Raw genomic sequence first — 22,809 nt, 5'->3', positions numbered from 1 at the left:
TAGATGCACCGGGGACCTGATTATAGCACTTAAAACCTGAAAAAGTCTGATTTTCATGATATGTCACCTTTAATGTATATCTTAAACAAACACCGAGGCTGCCGTCTGCGGCGCCATCGCATGTCCGAGATTAAGACGTCTTTAACTTCAAACCATCACTTGAGTCCAATAATCCATAATAACACTTCTTCCAATGAAAAAGTGGTCTGTCTGAATCAGAAATGTGCTGAAATCTGCACAGATCAAGCACTGTTCACAAGCCAAAACAGTCCAAAACAGCTCTAAACAAATATGTGGCTGGATTTTGATGTGAGAGACAACAGGAGATGGACTTTTTTCACTGCAGGAAGCATTATTATGAATTCATATTTAAGCCAGAAGCAACGGTTTGAAGTTAAAGACATCTTAATGGTGGATTTGTTTCTTACAAACACACAGCTTTTCACTTCTCAAGACATTTGTCACGAATTCAGTCCATGGACTTCTGTTTATTCACCACCAGATGTCACCCTTTCCATTTACATTGACTCTCGCACTACACAAACTGTTGCATAGCACCCCGGACTACATTTCCCATCATTCTTTGCACAATTTGCACACTGCCCTGATTGCACTGATTGCACACAGCTGTTTCTAATCACCTCATTCACTATATAACACCCACTCTAACCACATTTCTCGGCTGAGTATTGTTTAGCCTGTACCCCTTTCCGAGTCTCCGTATTTTCCTTGCTTTGCCTTGCCTGTTTTTGCGGTTTTTGATCTTTGCCTGTTTTCTTGGATTTCTCCCTCTCGTCTCGCCCCTGTGATTCTGTCTGCTGATCGGTGACCTACGCTAGCCCTGTGACTATTCTTGTGTTTTGCCCGCCATATACCTGTTTGCCAGTGTTTTGACCCTGCCTGTTTACCACGTCTCTAAAATAAAGCCTGCAGATGGATCCACATGTCTCACGTCTTGTCAGCCCCGTTACAACATTAACTGATGGACTGGAGTGGTGTGGATTATTGTGATGTTTTTATCAGCTGTTTGGACTCTCATTCTGACGGCACCCATTCACTGCAGAGCATCCATTGCTGAGACACTGATGCAATGCTACATTTCTACAAATCTAATGAAGAAACAAACTCATCTACATCTTTGGATGAGTTAAGTAATGATGAACTTGATTGGTTTATCATTGACAACGATAGTTGGGTTTTCAGTGTATAACATTACAGAAAAAGGTTCTCTTTTGGGATTATTTGGACTCTAAAAGGTTCTCCTATAGCATCAGCTGTTAAAGCCTTTATTTTTTTTTACTTGCAGTTGTATTTTACAGCAGCAGAACCTGATAAACAGATGCTCCAGTAGTTGCCGTCATTGCAGCACACAAGGAAACAAATGTCACGAGTGTAATATTTGTTTCTCATTTAGTACTAATGAGGCTTTCATTTTTGAATTCTCTAATCACCCCGGGGAGGATGAATTGAGTCAAATGAGCCTGAACCAAACATTCTGTTCGAAGCCGTAAGAGCCCTCACGGTAAAAGACATCTCAAGCAACACATCAGAGACAAACAGATGAAACACTGAAGAACACTATGTTCATGCTGGAAAGTCTACAAACAACAGAAGTTACTGAATAAAACTCAAGAGTTACAAAAGGCTTCATTGATCACTGTGGATTTCCTCTCATCCTCACGATTAATCAGGCCTTATACAACTAAGAGGTGATCACCCAAACACACACAATTCCTGTCTTCAAGCCTCTGAAGCGCTGAATAGCCCCTCTGTCACGCCACAAGTGTATAAACAGAATATATATCAGCTCTTTCCATACAATCCACAAAAAACCTACTGTGACGGTTCAATTATGCTATCAGACACCTAATGATCACAGCATTTGAATAGCATATATTTACACGGTCACTTGAAAATATAAAGGTTCCAATTAGAACCTTTGCTCTCATTATGTCATATTGAGTATCTTTTAAATAAAAGCAACCACATTATGCAATATTCCGATAATACTGCATATTCTATTCAGCTGCAGAACAATATTCATACAACAATTAGCCTATATATCAGCTATTTTACAGCTCAGTTTTTACAGCTGTATTTACATGGCGCACAAAATGACTTCAAGAAAGTCTGCAAATACCACAATTTAAGGTGTTTACAAAAGGTATGTTTTGTGAACCCCCTCACTGACTCATTCAGGCTTTAAACATATCATTCTACCATTACAAAACGTACTATGGTAACCCGTTTCTATCTATTATTGTGATTAATGTGAAAAAGAAATTACACAAAAATGACAGGAATACTCCCACAGCATCCCATATTAATTCACCATTTAACAGCAGTTACAAAACTGATGTATTGGTACTTTGGCTGAAACTATGGTTGCCATGGTAACTTGTATAAGGGCGCAATATTGCAAAGAATATTAATCAAATTCAGCAAATATGAACCGCAGAACATTTTCTATTTTCATGTTGGGAAGTTACAGCAGGTGTGTGTGTGTGTGTGTGTGTGTGTGTGTGTGTGTGTGGATCTCTGTTGCCTTAGATACCACGACTTAAAAAAAAAATAAAATCAGCCTCTCCTTCATAATCAATGACATCTGTAATAACGCATTAATGCATTGGCAACACGCATCAATCGTAACGTGAGCATGTTCGTGCGCATCCACAGCATTATCATTTCAGTGATGGGGGATATGGGTGGTGTATCGATCACGCAACACACATTCTTCCTCGCGCATATATTGGGAACTCACGCTCTTTTTGCGCAGGTTCAGTCCGTGCTTTAGTAATCCGGGCAGATCTCGGATCTTCTGCTTGATCTGGACCTGATCCCTGGCGGTTCTGTTCCATCTCCAGCTCGACAGGAGTCCGTCCTCCGCGGTGCAGGGGATGCTGTCGGATTCCTCCATCCTCCTCCTCCTCCTCTGCCTCCACCTGCTCTTCACGCACACGGACAGCGGAGCGACATTCCGCCGCCGCTCGATGGATCTCCAGCCGCCGCAATGAGAGACGAGACCTGCCGTACACTGCTGCTCCACCCAGCGATCACACACACACACACACACACACACACACCTCCGCTGGCTAAATGTGACACTGGACCACAAAAACCAGTCATCATTTTGACACAATTATCTGAAAGCTGAATAAATAAGCTTTGCATTGATGTATGGTTTGTTAGGATAGGAGGACAATATTTAGCTGAGATGCAACTATTTGAAAAACTGGAATCTGAGGGTGCAAAAAAATCTAAATAGTGAGAAAATCATCTTTAAAGTTGTCCAAATTAAGTTCTTAGCTATGCATATTACTAATCAAAAATTAAGTTTGGATACATTTACGGTAGGAAATGTACAATATCTTCACAGAACATGATCTTTACTTAATATCCTAATGATTTTTGGCATAAAAGAAAAATCAATCATTTTGACCCATACAATGCATTGTTGGCTATTGCTACAAATATACCCCAGCGACTTAACACTGCTTAAACTGAAAAGTGAGTGTTTAACTATTGTCATTTTGCATTATTGACACTATTTTCCTAATTAATGCTGTTCAGTTGCTTTGACACAATCTGTATTGTTAAAAGCGCTATATAAATAAAGGTGACTTGACTTCAAATGCTCTAGGGTCACAAATGAGCACATTCGACAGACTTCTATGAAATCTGCATCTATAAGAAAACTTGTAATAAAATACATATTTAGCCTATGTCGCGTAGGAATCAGTTCACTAGTAAAACAGAGGTTCTGTCAGTTATTTTATTAGCTAACTTCAGCTATCGGATAACTTCTGGGGACAACCGCTCCTGAAGTAAACACGTGTTTACCTGAAAGGTAAAGCAGACACTCTTGAAATCAACATTAAACTATAATATTCCCAGTGCTGTGATTACTCCGTAATGATTCAGCCAGAGCTGGGTAGATTACTTACAAATTGTAAACGGTTACTGATTCCAAATGAGGCTACATGACAAAAATTGTAGTTAGTAACGCAATCCATTACATTACACATTTTAGGTAATGTAATCAGATTACTTTTAGATTACTTTTGACCTAACTCGTTTATCAAATTGATTCCAGACACCATATTGACATAAAAATACACAGAAAATATATGCATTTGTTGTTATTAACAACATGAAGTGCATTAAATATTGCATGTGACCATAACCAACGTCAGAGAACCAATGAACATGCAAATGTGATACTTCATTTTTTTAATATTTATTTTAAAATCTCAGGTTCAAGTAGGCCTAAATAGCCTATATTAGGTGAAAAATGTTCAGATGACAAATAAGTTTGTAAGACAAAAGCATTCCAGACATAGAAATGCATAACCTACAGAGTGATAATTCAAATAAATATTAATGCAATGTTTAAACACTTCTTAAACCTGACATTTTTTTTTCTTTCACTGCTCCTTAGCTCAGATCTGGATTTTTAGCACATAAAATCCACTGATTGGTGGGTTATTATTTTGTGCTGCAATTTACTGATTTGGCGGCCCAAAATAGCCCATTTTATATCATTCTTACCCTGTGTTTTCTAAGAGACACAGTCGAGCCAAAACCGATTTTTCCCAGCTGGTCCGGATCAATGAGATGCACAGAACCGTTTAACCTCTTACTGACCGGCTTCCTCTACACCCAAGTTCACAATTAAGGAGAATTTTATTGCATTTGTCTCATTTCTGATCTTGAAATTTAAGTTAGGAATGCAATTAAATTTTTTTTATATTTAAAGATAGAACCCAAAACAATTTCAGCAGAAAATATTTTATATGGAAACTATTATTATGATTATTATTATTCTGTTCAAAATAATATTGTCACGAATCCGGTCCATGAACTTCCAATTTCATTGACTCTCGCACTACACACTGTTGCACATCACCCCGGACTACATTTCCCATCATGCATTGCACTGATTGCACTCAGCACAGATTGCACACAGCTGTTTACACTGATTGCACCCAGCTGTTTCATATCACTCCCTCACTATTTAACACTCACTCTGATCCCTTCCCTCTGCTGAGTATTGTGTAGCGCTTATCTTCCCCCAGATAGCTACATTACGGAGCCCTAGTGATTTTCCTTGCCTTAGCCCTAGCTGTTTTCTCGGTTCTTGATCTTCGCCTGGTTTCTTGGATTTCTCCCTTAGTCTTGTCCCTTCCGATTCTGTCTGCCCATCGGTGACCTTCGCTAGCCCTGTGACTGTTCTTGTGTTTTGCCCGCCATATGCCTGTGTTCTGACCCTGCCTGTCTTATGATCATGTCTCTGTCTAATAAAGCTTTGCATATGGATCCGCACGTCTCACGTCTCGTCAGCCCTGTTACAAATATTATATTTATTTTATTTCAGAATATATATTTAAGTTCTGAATGCAAGGTTGACAATTCAGTTAAATTTATTCATATGAACAATACAGGTGTGTCAAAAAGAATCCAACAATTTCAGCAGAAAATATTAAAAAATATATACATATTTTTTTTATATTCACATTTTAAACGATCAGTGGATACATCTTATTGGCCACTGAAAGGGACACAGATCTCAGCAGCTAAAGGACACATCTAGTACGACCCACATGTCTGAATAAATGAATCAGTGTGAAATCAATATCAATGTTCCAAGGTTCACATCAATAGTTTGATCCTCAGCTCTGTGGTGTTTCTTGGGACGGGACGCTGTGTTAAAGCATTGATCAGGCTGTTTGTCTCTTAAGACTGCTGTTCGTGATCCTTGATTCCATACGAAACACATCAAGTGTTTTCCAGCATCATGTAATGGAGTTATCACTCGATGTTTGTCAGTTACAAGGTCAGAAGCAGGTCTCTGATTAGACACAGATTGTTTGGGTGCTCTGGCATGTGTTTGATGACGCCTGGGGTTGTTATGCATTAACAGGTTGGCAGGCGTCCGCGCTGCTCACAGATGCATGATGGGACAGAAACCGTGCCGCCCCCTCAGCCACGAAGCTTAAACCTCCAGGATGCTTTCGGAATAAGCAAAGCGTTCACGATCCATGAGCTGATCTAAAGCCGAGGCCTGCTTCTCACTGTATGAAGACGTTAAAAGCGAACGGTCGCGCTCGGAAACCAGTGTCTCCACATCTCACATGAAAGAAAAGCTGATGATCTGTCAAAATGAAAGATCACCTCTACACGGCTGAATGGAGCACATGCCTGGAGGACACCAGCGTGTGTGTGTGTGTGTGTGTGTGCGTGCGTGAGAGAGTGTGTGCGTGTGAGAGAGTGTGAGAATGTGTGAGAGTGTGTGTTTGTGTGTGTGTGTGTGTTGTGTGAGTGAGTGTGTGTTGTGTGAGTGTGTTGTGTGCGTGCGTCTGTGAGAGAGAGTGTGTGAGTGTGTGAGAGTGTGTGTGTGTGTTGTGTGAGTGTGTGTGTTGTGTGAGTGTGCGTGCGTGTGTGTGTGTGAGAGAGTGTGTGTGTGTGTATGTGTGCGTGTGTTAGAGGTACCTAACGGCTCGTCCCGGTGGAGTTGACTGGGGCTGGTGTGTGTGTTGTGTGTGTGTGTTCTAATTTCAGGTGTAACGCCGAGGTGTTGGATGACAGGAAGAACACAGGGGGAAGCAGGTGTTCAGTCTCGAGGATCTGCAGAAAGAGAGAGAAACAGTGATTAAATAAGGAAACATGTCTATTTTAATGTGTAGAATATATTTAATCCATCATGTTGTCTGTGTCTATGATATTCCAGATATTGTTTTATTTGATTTTAACAAAACAATCATTAATGAAAGAAAACACATATGTGATTCAATCATTAGTTTCAGAAAACTCTCATCCTATATTCAACACTGGAGAATGTTATTTTCTTATATTTCTCTTGAAATTGCATAATGAATTGCATTATTTTTCTTCAGGAAATTCTGAATGCACTTATTTTTAAATATTAAAATATATATTTCATGAAGACACAGTGAAAACATTGTTAACTGCCTATTTATGATGAAAAATTAAAATATTGTTTAACATAATACGTAACTTTTACTATAAAACTTGTTTTTTCAAAGTTAAATTTATAATAAAAATGTGCACTATATTTATCATACAGATTTATCTTTTACATTTTTTATATATATATATATATATACACATATATATAATTCTAATATGACATGTCCTTTTACAGTTAGAATGTATCTTATTGTAAATAAATGTTTATAATAAAAAAAGTGACATTTAACAAAACTGTAACTGGAAACATGTCTATTTTAATGTGTAGAATATATTTAATCCATCATGATGTGTCTATGATATTCCAGATATTGTTTTATTTGATTTTAACAAAACAATCATTAATGAAAGAAAACACATATGTGATTCAATCATTAGTTTCAGAAAACTCTTATCCTATATTCAACACTGGAGAACGTTATTTTCTCATATTTCTCTTGAAATTGCATAATGAATTGCATTATTTTTCTTCAGGAAATTCTGAATGCACTTATTTTTAAATATAAAAAAATATATTTCATGAAGACACAGTGAAAACATTATGTTAACTGCCTATTTATGATGAAAAATGATCATATTGTTTAATATGATACGTAACTTTTACTATAAAACTTTTTTCAAAGCTAAATTATTTATAATAAAAATGTGCACTATATTTATCATACAGATTTATCTTTTACATATATATATATATATATATATATATATATATATACACATAATTCTAATATGACATGTCCTTTTACAGTTAAAATGTATCTTATTGTAAATAAATATTTATAATAAAAAAGTGACATTTAACAAAACTGTAACTGTAATATTGCATATGTATCATATTAGAATCATATATACATAAACACACTCTCACAGACACACACACACTCTCACAGACCCACACACACACTCTCACACTCTCACAGACCCACACACACATTCTCACAGACGCGCGCACACACACACTCTCAGACGTGCACACACACTCTCTCTCTCTCTCTCTCTCACACACACACTCTCTCACACACACCCATTTTTTCTATGCATTTTTTTCACCCTCAGGCTGTTCCAAACTGTGCGTTTCTTTCTTCTGTTCAACACAAAGATATTTTGAAGAATGTTGGTAACCAAACAGTTGCTGGTATCCATAGTATTTTTTCCCCATATTATGGAAGTCAATGGTTACCATCAACTGTTTGTTTTTTTCATTTTTGGGTGAACTGTTCCTTTGAAGTTACTATTTTTGACAAGAATATTGTTCCAGGACACACTGTCATGCCTTACTTTAAATATTAGGCTATAATAAGTATTAACTGTGTTTAAAACATGTAAACTAAACTGGGCATTACTGGAATAAGTATTTTACTGCCATCTTGTGTTTGCTTTACAGAACTTTTGTAAAGTCTTGTTCAAACAGAGGATCCTATTCTGTGTGAAAAAATGGCACACCGAAACTTTTATAATTAAAAGCATAATTCACGTTATACTTATACATATAATTGTACAGTCACGTGACAAAGAAAGAAAGAAAGAAAGAAAGAGGGTTATTGTGGTAAACTTAATTTGAAAGTCAATTACCCGGCAGCTGTTTCAGAAAGGGAGAGTCCTCCAAATTTTCTCTGTGGATGGATTTGAGGGGAAACCACCAAAACCAGAAAATCTCCCTAAACTTGGCATAAAGATTTGGCAAAAATTGTGTTTTTTCCCCAACGCTGGTCTTGTCCAGACCTTCAAGACTAGCGATCTGACTCGCTAAGTTAATGTATTCATCAACTTTTTATGCAAATTCTTGTGGCAATCGGCGGAGATTCGTCTCGCGGAGTCCAAATGGTCTTTTCACTATCTTAAACATCATCTTAAAGTCATCTTAAATAAGTTTTAAGTTAAAAAAGTATTACATTTCTCAGAATTACCCGTTAAAATTATAAATAATGACTTATGTTTTGTGATGTAGCTACATCACACACACACACACACACACACTCTCTCTCTCTCACACACACTCACTCTCTCTCTCACACACACACACACACACACACACTCTCTCTCTCTCTCAAACAGCGAGCTTTCTTGAAAGCTGCGTCCCGTCTGATGCTGAGTCCCACAGAAGAGCATCTGCATGTGAAAGTGAGAAAAGAGAGTGAAGAAAGTCTTTCATCTTAAACCTTCTCCTCTCCAGTTACTGCTCTCACACACAGACAGATCTTCAAACACACCCTTGATTAAATATTGAACAACACCCATGCCTCTCTAACAGAACACAACCTCCAAAAAAGAGAGGAGAGGCGGCTTGGTACCAACCCAAGCAAACGGTCCTGCGTGAACAGTATCAGTGTTGGTGAAACATCGCTAGCAACCAGTCAGATTTTAGAGTTAGGCTTCAAGCCGATTTAACTGGTTTAAAGGGATAGTTCACCCAAAAATGAAAATTTTATCAGCATTAACTCACCCTCAGGCTGTTCCAAACTGTGCGTTTCTTTCTTCTGTTCAACACAAAGATATTTTGAAGAATGTTGGTAACCAAACAGTTGCTGGTATCCATAGTATTTTTTCCCCATATTATGGAAGTCAATGGTTACCATCAACTGTTTGTTTTTTTCATTTTTGGGTGAACTGTTCCTTTGAAGTTACTATTTTTGACAAGAATATTGTTCCAGGACACACTGTCATGCCTTACTTTAAATATTAGGCTATAATAAGTATTAACTGTGTTTAAAACATGTAAACTAAACTGGGCATTACTGGAATAAGTATTTTACTGCCATCTTGTGTTTGCTTTACAGAACTTTTGTAAAGTCTTGTTCAAACAGAGGATCCTATTCTGTGTGAAAAAATGGCACACCGAAACTTTTATAATTAAAAGCATAATTCACGTTATACTTATACATATAATTGTACAGTCACGTGACAAAGAAAGAAAGAAAGAAAGAAAGAGGGTTATTGTGGTAAACTTAATTTGAAAGTCAATTACCCGGCAGCTGTTTCAGAAAGGGAGAGTCCTCCAAATTTTCTCTGTGGATGGATTTGAGGGGAAACCACCAAAACCAGAAAATCTCCCTAAACTTGGCATAAAGATTTGGCAAAAATTGTGTTTTTTCCCCAACGCTGGTCTTGTCCAGACCTTCAAGACTAGCGATCTGACTCGCTAAGTTAATGTATTCATCAACTTTTTATGCAAATTCTTGTGGCAATCGGCGGAGATTCGTCTCGCGGAGTCCAAATGGTCTTTTCACTATCTTAAACATCATCTTAAAGTCATCTTAAATAAGTTTTAAGTTAAAAAAGTATTACATTTCTCAGAATTACCCGTTAAAATTATAAATAATGACTTATGTTTTGTGATGTAGCTACATGGCAGATACTGATCCCAACGGCAGGCGCTCAACTGTCTGACTTCAATGGTTACTCGTTATTTAAAACACGCAATGAAACGTTCCTTAAGAAAGATGTCAAATTAAACGTTTTAATACATTCATGAACATTTTAACAGAGCATGTAGTCAATTTGTTGGCCAAACTTTAACCGTTGGTTCCCTCAACTATTTTCAACTGTAAACATTTTTAACCAATTTCTAATGGGTTTCGTTATTATACATACAAAGAATAGAAACCTTCACATTTTGTTCTACAACAACAAATTATACACATGTGCATTTTGAAGGCACAATGTTGTTTAAATGTACACTGTAAAAAAATCATTAAAATAGGACACAACGAACTGTATTAATATAAAGGAATTTTCCGTATTGATTTTTATTTTGCATTGCATTGTGTTTAAGAGCTAAGGGAAATCTCTAATGTGTCTTCACAGGAAATGATCAGTATACTTTCCTTCTTTTTTTTTTTTTTTACAGTGTATGTTGCTAACAACTTGCTATACAAGTACTACACATGTCTGATTCATCAAACATGTAATCTTGCATCCTGCCTAGCCGTTTCTTCATTATGCAGAACATCACGAGTCCAACTATTTCTTCTACCCTGTTGTCTTGAAGATGCATGCTGCAATTCACATCTGCAAATCATCATTTCATGCACGTGTGCACAGTGAGAGAGTGACGCGAGAGATTTCTCTGTGGCAATCGCTGGAGAAAATGCTTAGCTCAGCAAAACTCTCACATTTTGGCTTAAAGGGGTCATATGATGCGATTTCAATTTTTCCTTTCTCTTTGGAGTGTTACAAGCTCTTGGTGCATAAAGAAGATCTGTAAAGTTGAAAAGACTAAAGTCTCAAATTCAAAGAGATATTCTTTATAAAAGTTAAGAGTCAACCACGCCTACCTAAAACGCCTCGTTCTAACACGCCCCCACATGTCTACATCACTATGTGGGAAGATTTGCATAACGCCGCCCAAATGTTCACGCAAAGAAAGAAGGCGTAACTTTTATTCTCGCTGTAGTATTGTTGTTGTTGTTCACGCCATGTCGTGAAGACGCTGTGTGCTTCGTTGTGAAAGCGAAACTACTTTGTTTGGTCTTCCAAAAGAGGACGATATCTGCTTCGTCATGCCTGGAGAAATACAACAACTTTGCGCTGTGGATCGCCGGATCGACTTTCACCGTGGACGAAGCGGAGTCGGCCAATCACAACGCACTGGATAGCTGGCCAATCACAGCACACCTCGCTTTTCAGACGATGAGCTTTGTAAAAATCGACGCGTTTCAGAAAGGCGGGGCATAGAGGAGAAACAATAATGTACAGTATGTGGAAAATAATGTGTTTTTTTATCCTTAAACTGCATTTCATTAATTTCATTCAGCAACATCATATGACCCCTTGAAGCTTGGGCCTGTTTCTACATACATGTACCACAGGCTCTTTGGCATTAACCACATTTCTGTGACTCGTCATGGATCAATTTTTGCTCGAGGATGCCGGTGTTTGCTCAAGCCGGAAAATCTAAAGTTGCTCAGTTCAAAAGCGTAAGAATCTATTTGTGGAGCATTGAGGTCTGATTCACTTTTTTCAACAGTACTGTTTGCGGCGGTTGCATTGCACTCTTGACTTCAGTTACATTTGGTGTCCAAAAAAAAACAGTTTCGGAAACCCAAAAGCTAAAAACACCCACACAATCACACTTCAATTCTGTGGAAAAGGACCTTAGCATAAATGTGAAAATATCTATATCTGCACATCTGTAGTTTCACTACAACATATTTCTGTGAAATTTTTTTTTTGTTTAAGCTCAACTTCACAACATGTGCTGACTCCGACAGGAGTAAAATAAACCCAATAAACAGGTTTTACTCATTCCTTCCTTATTCCATTCCTTGCTGGTCAAAAGACCAGTGTATGTTGTGTTTTAGATGCTAGTATTTTAAACTGCAGACAACCGGCCTTTCCAAACATCTAAACCATTAAGACTTTATCTAAACCAGCAAAACCTTCTGCTCCATTAACCTCACCACAAAAACCAACTTGGTAAACCAGTTTGGTTATACTGGTGAATGGCAACAAACCAGCACTAAAGTTCACACTAAGCTGGTATATTTAACAGAACTTGAAAAATAGTGAAAGACCAAAATCACTATATCTATAAATCTGTTCCAAATTATTATATAAATTAGATTAACATTCAGATCTAGCACTCTGGTAACTGGGTACAAAATACAAGGTCATGAGAAAGATTTATGATATACGGATAGGACTTCTCAGAAAAAGGATACACTTTCACCACTTTATCCGTTAATGACCCAATTTTCGTGGAATAACGGCAAAGAACCACCTTGTTATCTCTTCAAAATCACAGATCACACCTAGAACGTGGTTCCTGCTGTGGGCTGCTTCACCTCAGAGCTTCATGCTGTAGAAATTAACCATGAAATGGCAGAAGAAATGCTACAAAACTGTCATTTCTCGTCTATCACCACCCACTGCATCTTGTGCCAAAGACGGAAATAAACAGCAGAATGGCAAAGTATAGGCATTGTTAGAATGCAACCTTATTGTACAGGAATTGGTAGCAATTAACAGTAACTAGTTTGCATATATAGTAGTAGGTGTGCTGCACATGAAAAAGCTGTGCACTGAATCAAGTTGAGATGCATGTACAAGGAATATTAGCTAATGAATTAATAGTAAAATGAATATTTTTTTAAATGTGCAGTTCAAATATTCTTCTTACGTCAGTGAAAATAAAGAGCAAGTTACCATTGAGACAACATGCCTTACTGTACATTGGCATCTATGAAAAAATTAAAATCTAATAAAAACAACAAAAATCAATAAAAGTGTCAATGGAAGTCTTGTATCAATCATTTTCACTGAGTTTTAAGAGGGGTTAGAATGCAACCTTATTGTACAGGAATTGGTAGCAATTAACAGTAACTAGTTTGCATATATAGTAGTAGGTGTGCTGCACATGAAAAAGCTGTGCACTGAATCAAGTTGAGATGCATGTACAAGGAATATTAGCTAATGAATTAATAGTAAAATGAATATTTTTTTAAATGTGCAGTTCAAATATTCTTCTTACGTCAGTGAAAATAAAGAGCAAGTTACCATTGAGACAACATGCCTTACTGTACATTGGCATCTATGAAAAAATTAAAATCTAATAAAAACAACAAAAATCAATAAAAGTGTCAATGGAAGTCTTGTATCAATCATTTTTTTTTTAAGAGTTTCGAGTTTTAAGAGGGGGAAAAAGTAAAAAGATAAAAATGCATTCATGAAAACTAAAATCTGCTCTTAAAAATGGACTTTTCACTCCTCTTATACACTGAAAATGGTTTTGATTTAAAATTATAAACTTAAAATTTAAGTCCAAACTATACTTCGTATGTCGCTTCTATTAATAATAATGGCACGGATAAAATGAAAAAAAAATAAAAATTTAAAAATTAAAGAGCAGCGTTGTTATTGTTAGCTAAAACAGTTAAGAAAAAAAAAAGTGTAAAAATAATAAAAATTAGATGAAAATTTTAAAAGTAAAAACGAATTAAAAACTAAAATGTTACCTTCACAACTAAACTGAAACTAAATGAAATAAGTTTAAGTACCAAAATGAATGAAATAAAGTAATAAATCTGAAATAAAAATAAAACTATATGACCAAAAAAATTATTAAAACCTAAATTATATAATTTATATATTCAGGCAAATATTCAGCACTCAACAAAAACCCACAGACCCAGTAATATTTTTATTTAATAAAACTAGGGCATGGTTTTTGTCCCTTTTGGCCGAAGCAAAACCTGGAAACTTCCACAATTGCTCAAAATAATATCACTCACACTCCATTATAACATCTCCTCAGCTTCACGCATGAATATTTCCCCTCCTGAAGGGGAATCCTCTGTTGCAAAAATCACAATCAATATGCATATTAACCAGAGGCCTGAGGTCTTCACTGAGGTCCTTAACGACTCCAATCAAAGCAGATATATTACAGAATGAGATCACTTCGAGAAAGCGGAAATTAAAAAAGAGAAGGAAAAGACGGAGACATTACTTTTTACACATTACTTTCATTTCTTTTATTTGTAAAGCTCATGCATGGATGCTTCCTTTCTTAGAATTACAATAAAAGAAACCGTTAGAAACTGAAAACATATTTGCAGCAGTTTGCAAGATACGTTATGAAAACTCTTTCAAAGATGTGATATTTAACTCATGCTGGATGATATAAATGAGAAACTTAGTGCAATATAGTATATCATGCATACAGCTGCAAATTTGTGGGTTTAGAAATGACGGTTTCTCTTTGAAAACAATCAGAGTTGCACTTGGAGATTATTAACAAGATATAAACAACGCCTGGGGCAAGTTGTCACAAGGTCAATATCTCAGTAACTTTTAAAGTCAAATTTTATTCTCAGTGCATTTGTTCAAAAGTCTTAAATATAGTAATTAGTATTAATATTTAATAATACGTTCTTTGATTTCTATCATCCAAAACTTTATTTGTTATAGTCACTTTATGGTTTGCCAAAGCCTATAATGCATAATTTAATAACTGACACATTAAATTAAGACATGCAGTGGAAGGTCTACTTTTGTTTATACTGACTTGTATTTTTTTTTTTAACAGAAAGTGCATTTCAAAAATCCTGCTTACATCAGTGTCAATAAACAGCAAGTTAACGTATATTACAAGTCACTATATACAGTAACTTGTACAATTACTCGTCCCGAACCGTCACGGTGAGTTCAGATGGCATGCCGGCTATAAATCGGAAACCGGTTTTTAGTTTTATTTGGGCTGATCTCTATTCCAGAATTGCACACAAACTGCATTTTGCAATCATTTTGATGAGGTCTGTAAAGAGGAGAAAACACCGTATCAGGCAGATCAAGCTCACGGTTATATAGGAAGACAAATATGTGGGGGGGTTATATGAATGTATCTCTGAGAGGAACTGACCGTCTTCAGAAATACTTCAATGGCATTTTCTTTTCATCTTACCACCATATAATGCATATTAAAGTAGTGTTTATAAGCGCAGCTGCTTTGTTTACAGCGGTAACCAAGAAAACGCTGTATCGCTGCTGTTCCACAAGCGCCACCTGCTGTCAGAGAATAAATCTGCATCTTCATTCAGTCCGTCTGCTGTTTTGGTTTTGTGCAGGTGTCTTATGTAGCATAGTTTCACAAATCTAAAGTCAGAACATACTGCAGTTTGATTGATATTAATTGGAATGCAGGATTTAAAAAAAACTGGATTTTTGAACATTTTAAAAACAGAATTATCGGTTTTTGCAAATGAACTCTTCATATATATATATATATATATATATATGGGTCGAAGACATTATGATCATCAAAAGAAATGTACAAAAGTGATTATATGTCCATAGATGTTTCCACTAAATAAAGGTTTTTGTTGCAATGCCTTGGTTATTTTGTCAAACATGTGACAGTGGTATACCCTACAGCTAATATTCCTTCAAAGTTTTGAGCGATGAAGATGAACAATATTTCAGAAAATAGATTGATTCTAAAGATTTAGATTCTCTAATTTTGATCTCCACTGTGAGCGTGTGTATGTATGTGTATATATATATAGCAAAAACGTTTTTTATAAACTTTCATAAATCATTTTTTTTCATAAATCAGTTTTTTATTCTGTTATGTTTTTATTGTGTTAAGTTAGTTGTATTTTTTTGTTGTTGTTATTATTATTTAATCAAAACAACCCAACTGCAGTTTGATTGATATTAATTGGAATGCAGGATTTAAAAAAAACTGGATTTTTGAACATTTTAAAAACAGAATTATCGGTTTTTGCAAATGAACTCTTCATATATATATATATATATATATATATGGGTCGAAGACATTATGATCATCAAAAGAAATGTACAAAAGTGATTATATGTCCATAGAAAGCACATTAAATGTAAGTAAAGTGTCTACTTTTAAGGTTTCAAATAAGTTTTTGGAGAATAAAATGTCAAAATTTGGTTGAAATAATGTTACATCGTCATTCAGTGTAACACAATATTTAAGTAAATATTCAAACAACATGCTTATTCTGACGTGTAAATATTAAAATATATAAAAGAATAAGGGAGCATATTAAATTTTATTGTGTTTTAAATGATATGTCATATATTGATTTTTGTTGTAAATATGCCGGAGAAGATCGTTTCACTGAATGGCATTTTAGTGGGTCTCTTCTGTAAATCAGGGGAAAATGTATGACTTTTTTCAGAAAAACTAAAACAAAATTGCAATTAAATTAAACAATTGTTTTAAATTTTTTGGGGGGGGAAACAACAACAATTTAAAGCAGTCAGAACATTGTTTTTGCTTTAAATCTTGAAATTATACAATCTAATTCAAATCAAAAACAACTGCTCATGCTACACGTATACTGTCTTTTCAAAATAAATGAAAAAAAAAATTCCTGTTGTACCGAACTCGTATCGAACCGTGACCCTAAAACCGAGGTACGTACCGAACCGTGATTTCTGGCATCTGGATATATAGGCATCTACACCCGTAAATTAAAAAAAAGAATGTATTTGTGTATAAACGTATTTTTTAAAAAGTTTTTTTTTTTTTTTTACTTATTTCAAAAAGTGAAACGTTCATATTTTCTAGATTCATTACATGTAAAGTAAAACATTTTTAAAAGTTTTTTGTTTTGATTTCGATGATTAGAGCCTTACAGCTCACGAAAGTCAAAAATCCAGTATCTCAAAATATATGCAATGAATCTAGAACGTAGGAAAGTTTCACATTTTGAAATAAGTTACGAAAAAAAAAGAACCTTTTCACAACATTCTAATTTTTTGAGATGCACCTGTGTGTACGGTCACGGCCAAAAGATTTGGCAGTGACATAAATGTTGTGTTTTGCAAAGTTTGCAGCTTTAGCTGTTGTGGTGTTCATTCACATTGTTTCTAGATTATTGTGTAGAGTGATCAGATGCATTTTAAATAATTGGCCAAAAAATTACCTTTTCACAAAAAACTAATTTCACAGTTTTTTGATCCTGACACAAAATGACCAGCTAACATTAATGGACTAATCATATCAGCAGCACATGTGAAAGTGTGAATGAGTACTAGTCAGGTTAATCACTATCACACTCATTAGATTGTAAGAGCAGATTGATTGCTATAGAAGGAGGGAAGAAGCGCTTCCAGTCATTGTGTTCTTGTTACCTCCAAAGAAACACTTGCAGTCATCATCTCTTCGCATCTAAATATTGCACCTGAAAGAACCATTTACCGGATCATCATGTACCCCTCCAGGATTTGAGCTGTAATCTTCTTCTGTGCTACAGTGGCTACTGTTCTCTCATTTTGATTACTGTGTTTCCACTAAATAAAGGTTTTTGTTGCAATGCCTTGGTTATTTTGTCAAACATGTGACAGTGGTATACCCTACAGCTAATATTCCTTCAAAGTTTTGAGCGATGAAGATGAACAATATTTCAGAAAATAGATTGATTCTAAAGATTTAGATTCTCTAATTTTGATCTCCACTGTGAGCGTGTGTATGTATGTGTATATATATATAGCAAAAACGTTTTTTATAAACTTTCATAAATCATTTTTTTTCATAAATCAGTTTTTTATTCTGTTATGTTTTTATTGTGTTAAGTTAGTTGTATTTTTTTGTTGTTGTTATTATTATTTAATCAAAACAACCCAACTGCAGTTTGATTGATATTAATTGGAATGCAGGATTTAAAAAAAACTGGATTTTTGAACATTTTAAAAACAGAATTATCGGTTTTTGCAAATGAACTCTTCATATATATATATATATATATATATATGGGTCGAAGACATTATGATCATCAAAAGAAATGTACAAAAGTGATTATATGTCCATAGAAAGCACATTAAATGTAAGTAAAGTGTCTACTTTTAAGGTTTCAAATAAGTTTTTGGAGAATAAAATGTCAAAATTTGGTTGAAATAATGTTACATCGTCATTCAGTGGAACACAATATTTAAGTAAATATTCAAACAACATGCTTATTCTGACGTGTAAATATTAAAATATATAAAAGAATAAGGGAGCATATTAAATTTTATTGTGTTTTAAATGATATGTCATATATTGATTTTTGTTGTAAATATGCCGGAGAAGATCGTTTCACTGAATGGCATTTTAGTGGGTCTCTTCTGTAAATCAGGGGAAAATGTATGACTTTTTTCAGAAAAACTAAAACAAAATTGCAATTAAATTAAACAATTGTTTTAAATTTTTTTGGGGGGGAAACAACAACAATTTAAAGCAGTATTACACTTATTGTTTTATGCTTAAACCCTTTTTCGTCTTTGACCAATATATATATATATATGTGTGTGTGTGTGTGTGTGTATAAACTTTCAGAAAAATAAATTAAATCAGTCAAACAATAAGAGTACCAAAACATTAAATCAACTTGTGGCATCCTGGGTTTTGAGGGGGAAAAGTAAAGAAAAATTCTTATATGAAAATCAGAATCAGGGCGGTTTTCCTAAATGATGAAAAATGTTTGAAAGGCGGGTTGAGAGATGTGGAAACTCCTCAAGTGTGTGTATAAAACCACTTGAGAAGCGCTGTTCAGAAGTCTCCCGAGGTTTCTTGAAGACATCACACACAAGCTTGCTCAATCAGGATGCCGTCAGCTCAGAGTGAGTGCAGCGTTTGAGCGATCGGACGGATCTCGTGAGCAGACGCAGCTCTTCACTTTCTCTCTCTCTCTCTCTCACTTTCTCTGCAGACGCAGCGCTCTTCCTGTCTGCTGTACTGGCAGCGTTCCTCAGTCTGGTGGATGCGGTGCCTGCCTACAGCGGTCTGGCCGAACTCTCCGAAACATCTGGAGACGAGGTTCAGGACGTGGAGGGAAAGAGTCCTCTGAGCGAGCGGCAGAAATGGCATCTGATGGCCAGAGATCTGCACAGAGACGTCAAGATGCTGCGAGACCAGCAGGTGCGTCTCTACACACACTAATGCAAAGATGCTTCGTGTTACTCAAACTAACTTTGAGCTCCTCCGTCTGCAGTTTGAGAGGGACTTCAGAGAGACGGTGAACATGACGGCGTATGAAGGCGTGAGGATCACAACTCCTCTCCTCAGACCCTCTGACGGCTGTCTGTCCAGAAACTTCAGCGCAGTAAGAACACGCTTCCTCTCAGACGACTCTGGTTTATTTATGGCTCGCGGTTTAATCAGGAGAATGCTTCTGCTAAGCTGATTTTACATTTGAAAACAATAACATTCAAATTTTGAAACTTTTTTATCGTCTCTGTAAATACTTTTTAACATTTTCTAATGCATTATGAACTAATATGAACAAACTATATTTTAGTTTAATGATGTAAAATTGCATTATACATTTCATTTTTTATTTATATATTTCATATTTTATATATTTAAATTAAATCACATTGTTATTAGTTTTTTTTATATATGTTTTTATTTATATTATTTAGCTATATTAACAGGTAATTTATATTTTTATATATTATTTTTTTTGACAGCCCTAGTTGTTATATTACCACAGCAACTACAGAATTACCACAAGTACTTTACTATAGTATGGTTCAAAAACACTATTTTTTCATGCTGACGCCCCGCTAACGACGGTTCCTTACGAATCACATCGAACCAATTCATACAAACCCTTCATCTCACAAAATAAGATACTGTACGTTTGATATCGGGTTGTTACCGTTACAGAAACGTAACGCAGTTTAGTGCTGAACAAGAGCTTTTATCCAGCACATGATGCGATGAACGTTTTCATTTGATTTCATCAAATACTGAAGTGTTGCTAAATGCTCATACCTCACGAATGTTTCAGGATTTGTGTCTGAGCCGCATTTACAGCGTCCTGAGCTGGTATAAAGAGAACTGGAGCTTGATCGAGAACGAAAACCTGACCTCCAGCCTGGTGAAGGACATCAAACGCGGGACCAAGCGCCTGCTGGAGGCCATTAACAGCCAGGTAAACACACCTCAACGGCTCCACGGCGCTCCAGCTGACCTCACAAAGCCACCAATCTGTAAACTGACTGATAAAAGCGTAGGTTTAAGAGCACAAACTTTGCCAATTTTTGCCAAAAAAAAAATGCATTTGCTTTTCTTTGTTTATTTATATGCACCTGCCTATTTGAGGAATTTCATTTCAAGAGCATAAACATTAAAATATCTGCTAACAGTTTAGAATTAAAATATTAAAATAAAATAAAGATATAAGTAGCTATATTAATATAAAACATATGAAAATAACTAATACAAATAAAAGAGATTAAATTATGATTATATTGATTACATTTTTATAAAACATTAAAACAACATATATATATATATATATATATATTTATAAAACATCAAATACAGTCATCTTTAAATAAGTTGCAGTTTAATGCATTTCTTTTAAGAGCATAAACATTAAAATTTTAGGCAATGTTTTACAATAACTAAAGGTTGTGTTAATTTACAAATTAGCAGCATTTATTAATATATATATTTAAATCGAAAGTTGTATGTTAATATTTTCTATTGCATTATGAACTAATACAAACAAATAATTTTGCTTTTTGTAACAACATTAACAAAGACTAATACGGTGTAATACTAATTAATAATTATATTTTTCATTGTTATACATTTTCTATTATTAAATTATATAATTATTAGTAATTTTATATTTCAGAGGTGACCCTGGAGCACAAAAGCAGTGTTAAGTCGCTGGGGTATATTTGTAGCAATAGACAACAATACATTGTATGGGTCAAAATTATTGATTTTTTTTTTATGCCAAAAATCATTAGGATATTAAGTAAAGATCATGTTAAACTTAATTTTTGATTAGTAATATGCATTGCTAAGAACTTCATTTGGACAACTTTAAAGATGATTTTCTCAATATTTAGATTTTTTTGCACCCTCAGATTCCAGATTTTCAAATAGTTGCATCTCGGCCAAATAGTGTCATATCTGATTTAATATTTCAAAAAATTTACCCTTATGACTGGTTTTGTGCTTCAGGCTCACATATATAATATATTTATATTATTAAATTACATTATTATTATTAGATGACTTATACATTACTGTATTTTTTATATTTTGATGTTAGCTATTGCATTAACACATTTTTTTTTTTTTGCATGTTGAAGCTTAGTCAAAACAAACCTCATTCATTCACTGATAAATAGATGGTTACCTATTACTTAAAAATAAAACCATGTCGATTATGGAGTATCCCAGTCATGGAAACCCAGGCTTACCGACTAGTGATAGGCTGCCATCAAACAGGCCAAATAAAGCCTTCTCAGCATTCAGAGCAACAAAACCTGCCGATCGGAGCTCATTATCAGTTGTTCATGAGCAGTGTCACATATGAGCACATCTGGTGTTTGTTTGGTCCTGCAGCTGCAGATAGCAGACGGAGGGGTGGATCAGATCTCCAGCGCTCCTCTATCGGTCAGATCCGCGTGGACGCGCAAGACTACGACGCATTCGATCCTGTTCAACTTCACCAGCATGATGATCGACACGTGCAGAGCCGTCCATTACATGAGCAAACGCAAAACTGCACACCGAGCAAAAGACATGAAGAGACCCGCAGACTGGAGCTCCGACAAGAACTAGTTTATTCAACTATTATTTTTATTTATTGACCATCGCAGATATTTCATTCAGGGCAGAATAATTTAATATTTATGAGTCTGTACTTTTAACTTATTGAATGTTGTGCAACATTGATATTTATAAATGCAATATTTATGTGCCAGTATTTTCTATTTACTTCTCATTTGCACGACACTGAAAATCAGTGCCTATGAATGTATTTATGAACTTGTTTCAAACAGAACGTGAGAACATGCTGATTGCTTACAATGATCTTCGTAGATTCAATAAAAAAAAACTAAGAAAACATTGTTTTTTTCTCAATGCAATGTTCCAGAAAGAGGAAGCAAAAGTCTTAAAATAACACAAAAGTGTTGACAGTGAAGTATTTACATCCCAGCACTGAGTTCAGATCCGAGCGAGCGACGAGTCTTCATGGAGGCTGTAGTCTCCGTCAGGAGCGTCTTCATCCCCAAAGCAAACTGACAGACAAAACAGATCATCCCATGCTCATCTCCAGCAGCTTTCTGTGCTAAAACACTGTGATCTTCTCAAAACTCACCTGAAGACTGTGGGTTCAGGCATCCCCGGATCGGCTCCCCGTTTGAATCCTGGGAGAGAAATAAATACATTAAAAACATACGTTTCTGTTGATTCCTGGAAGATTCAGAAACGTGAACCGGGAATGTCATGAACCGCTTCAGGTCACATTTCAATAAAAATTAACACAAAAATAAAAATGTAATTATACATTAATCAGTAACTATACATATAATTTAGTGTGTGTGTGTGTGTGTGTG

The 22,809-nt window shown here is 35.4% G+C and overlaps 3 protein-coding genes across 4 annotated transcripts in view; 1 reads left to right on the top strand and 2 right to left on the bottom strand.

Moving 5' to 3' along the window:
• Positions 1-3,061, bottom strand: part of LOC107571363 (rap guanine nucleotide exchange factor 5-like) — a 75,990-nt gene extending 72,929 nt beyond the window's left edge. For both annotated transcript variants that reach the window (XM_016257683.1, XM_016257684.1), the window contains exon 1: positions 2,762-3,061. In XM_016257683.1, coding sequence (XP_016113169.1) covers positions 2,762-2,917 — 156 coding nt within the window. In that variant the 5' untranslated portion in view covers positions 2,918-3,061. The remainder of the gene's footprint in view (positions 1-2,761) is intronic.
• A 15,777-nt stretch (positions 3,062-18,838) lies between these two features.
• Positions 18,839-22,226, top strand: il6 (interleukin 6 (interferon, beta 2)). The gene is made up of 5 exons (XM_016257680.1): positions 18,839-19,062; positions 19,152-19,360; positions 19,434-19,544; positions 20,235-20,378; positions 21,812-22,226. Exons 1-5 carry the CDS (start codon positions 19,047-19,049, stop codon positions 22,028-22,030), a joined length of 699 nt encoding a protein of 232 aa, XP_016113166.1. The 5' UTR covers positions 18,839-19,046; the 3' UTR covers positions 22,031-22,226.
• A 92-nt stretch (positions 22,227-22,318) lies between these two features.
• Positions 22,319-22,809, bottom strand: part of LOC107571361 (mitochondrial import receptor subunit TOM7 homolog) — an 11,495-nt gene continuing 11,004 nt past the window's right edge. The window contains exons 2-3 of the mRNA XM_016257682.1: positions 22,572-22,620; positions 22,319-22,491 (exon numbers count right to left, since the gene is read on the bottom strand). Coding sequence (XP_016113168.1) covers positions 22,476-22,491; positions 22,572-22,620 — 65 coding nt within the window. The 3' untranslated portion in view covers positions 22,319-22,475. The remainder of the gene's footprint in view (positions 22,492-22,571; positions 22,621-22,809) is intronic.

This window comes from Sinocyclocheilus grahami, unplaced genomic scaffold, assembly GCF_001515645.1.
Source record: "Sinocyclocheilus grahami isolate Dianchi unplaced genomic scaffold, SAMN03320097.WGS_v1.1 scaffold1585.1, whole genome shotgun sequence".
In the NCBI taxonomy this organism is placed as follows: domain Eukaryota; kingdom Metazoa; phylum Chordata; class Actinopteri; order Cypriniformes; family Cyprinidae; genus Sinocyclocheilus; species Sinocyclocheilus grahami.
Note: the sequence above shows the minus strand (reverse complement) of the source record. Positions and strands in the feature narration are given on the sequence as shown.

Excerpts from the sequence above, each read along its gene's own strand:
- il6 (XM_016257680.1), top strand. Across the intron at positions 19,361-19,433 it reads AGATGCTGCGAGACCAGCAG|TTTGAGAGGGACTTCAGAGA; the intron begins GTGCGTCTCTAC and ends CTCCGTCTGCAG. Across the intron at positions 19,545-20,234 it reads TGTCCAGAAACTTCAGCGCA|GATTTGTGTCTGAGCCGCAT; the intron begins GTAAGAACACGC and ends CGAATGTTTCAG.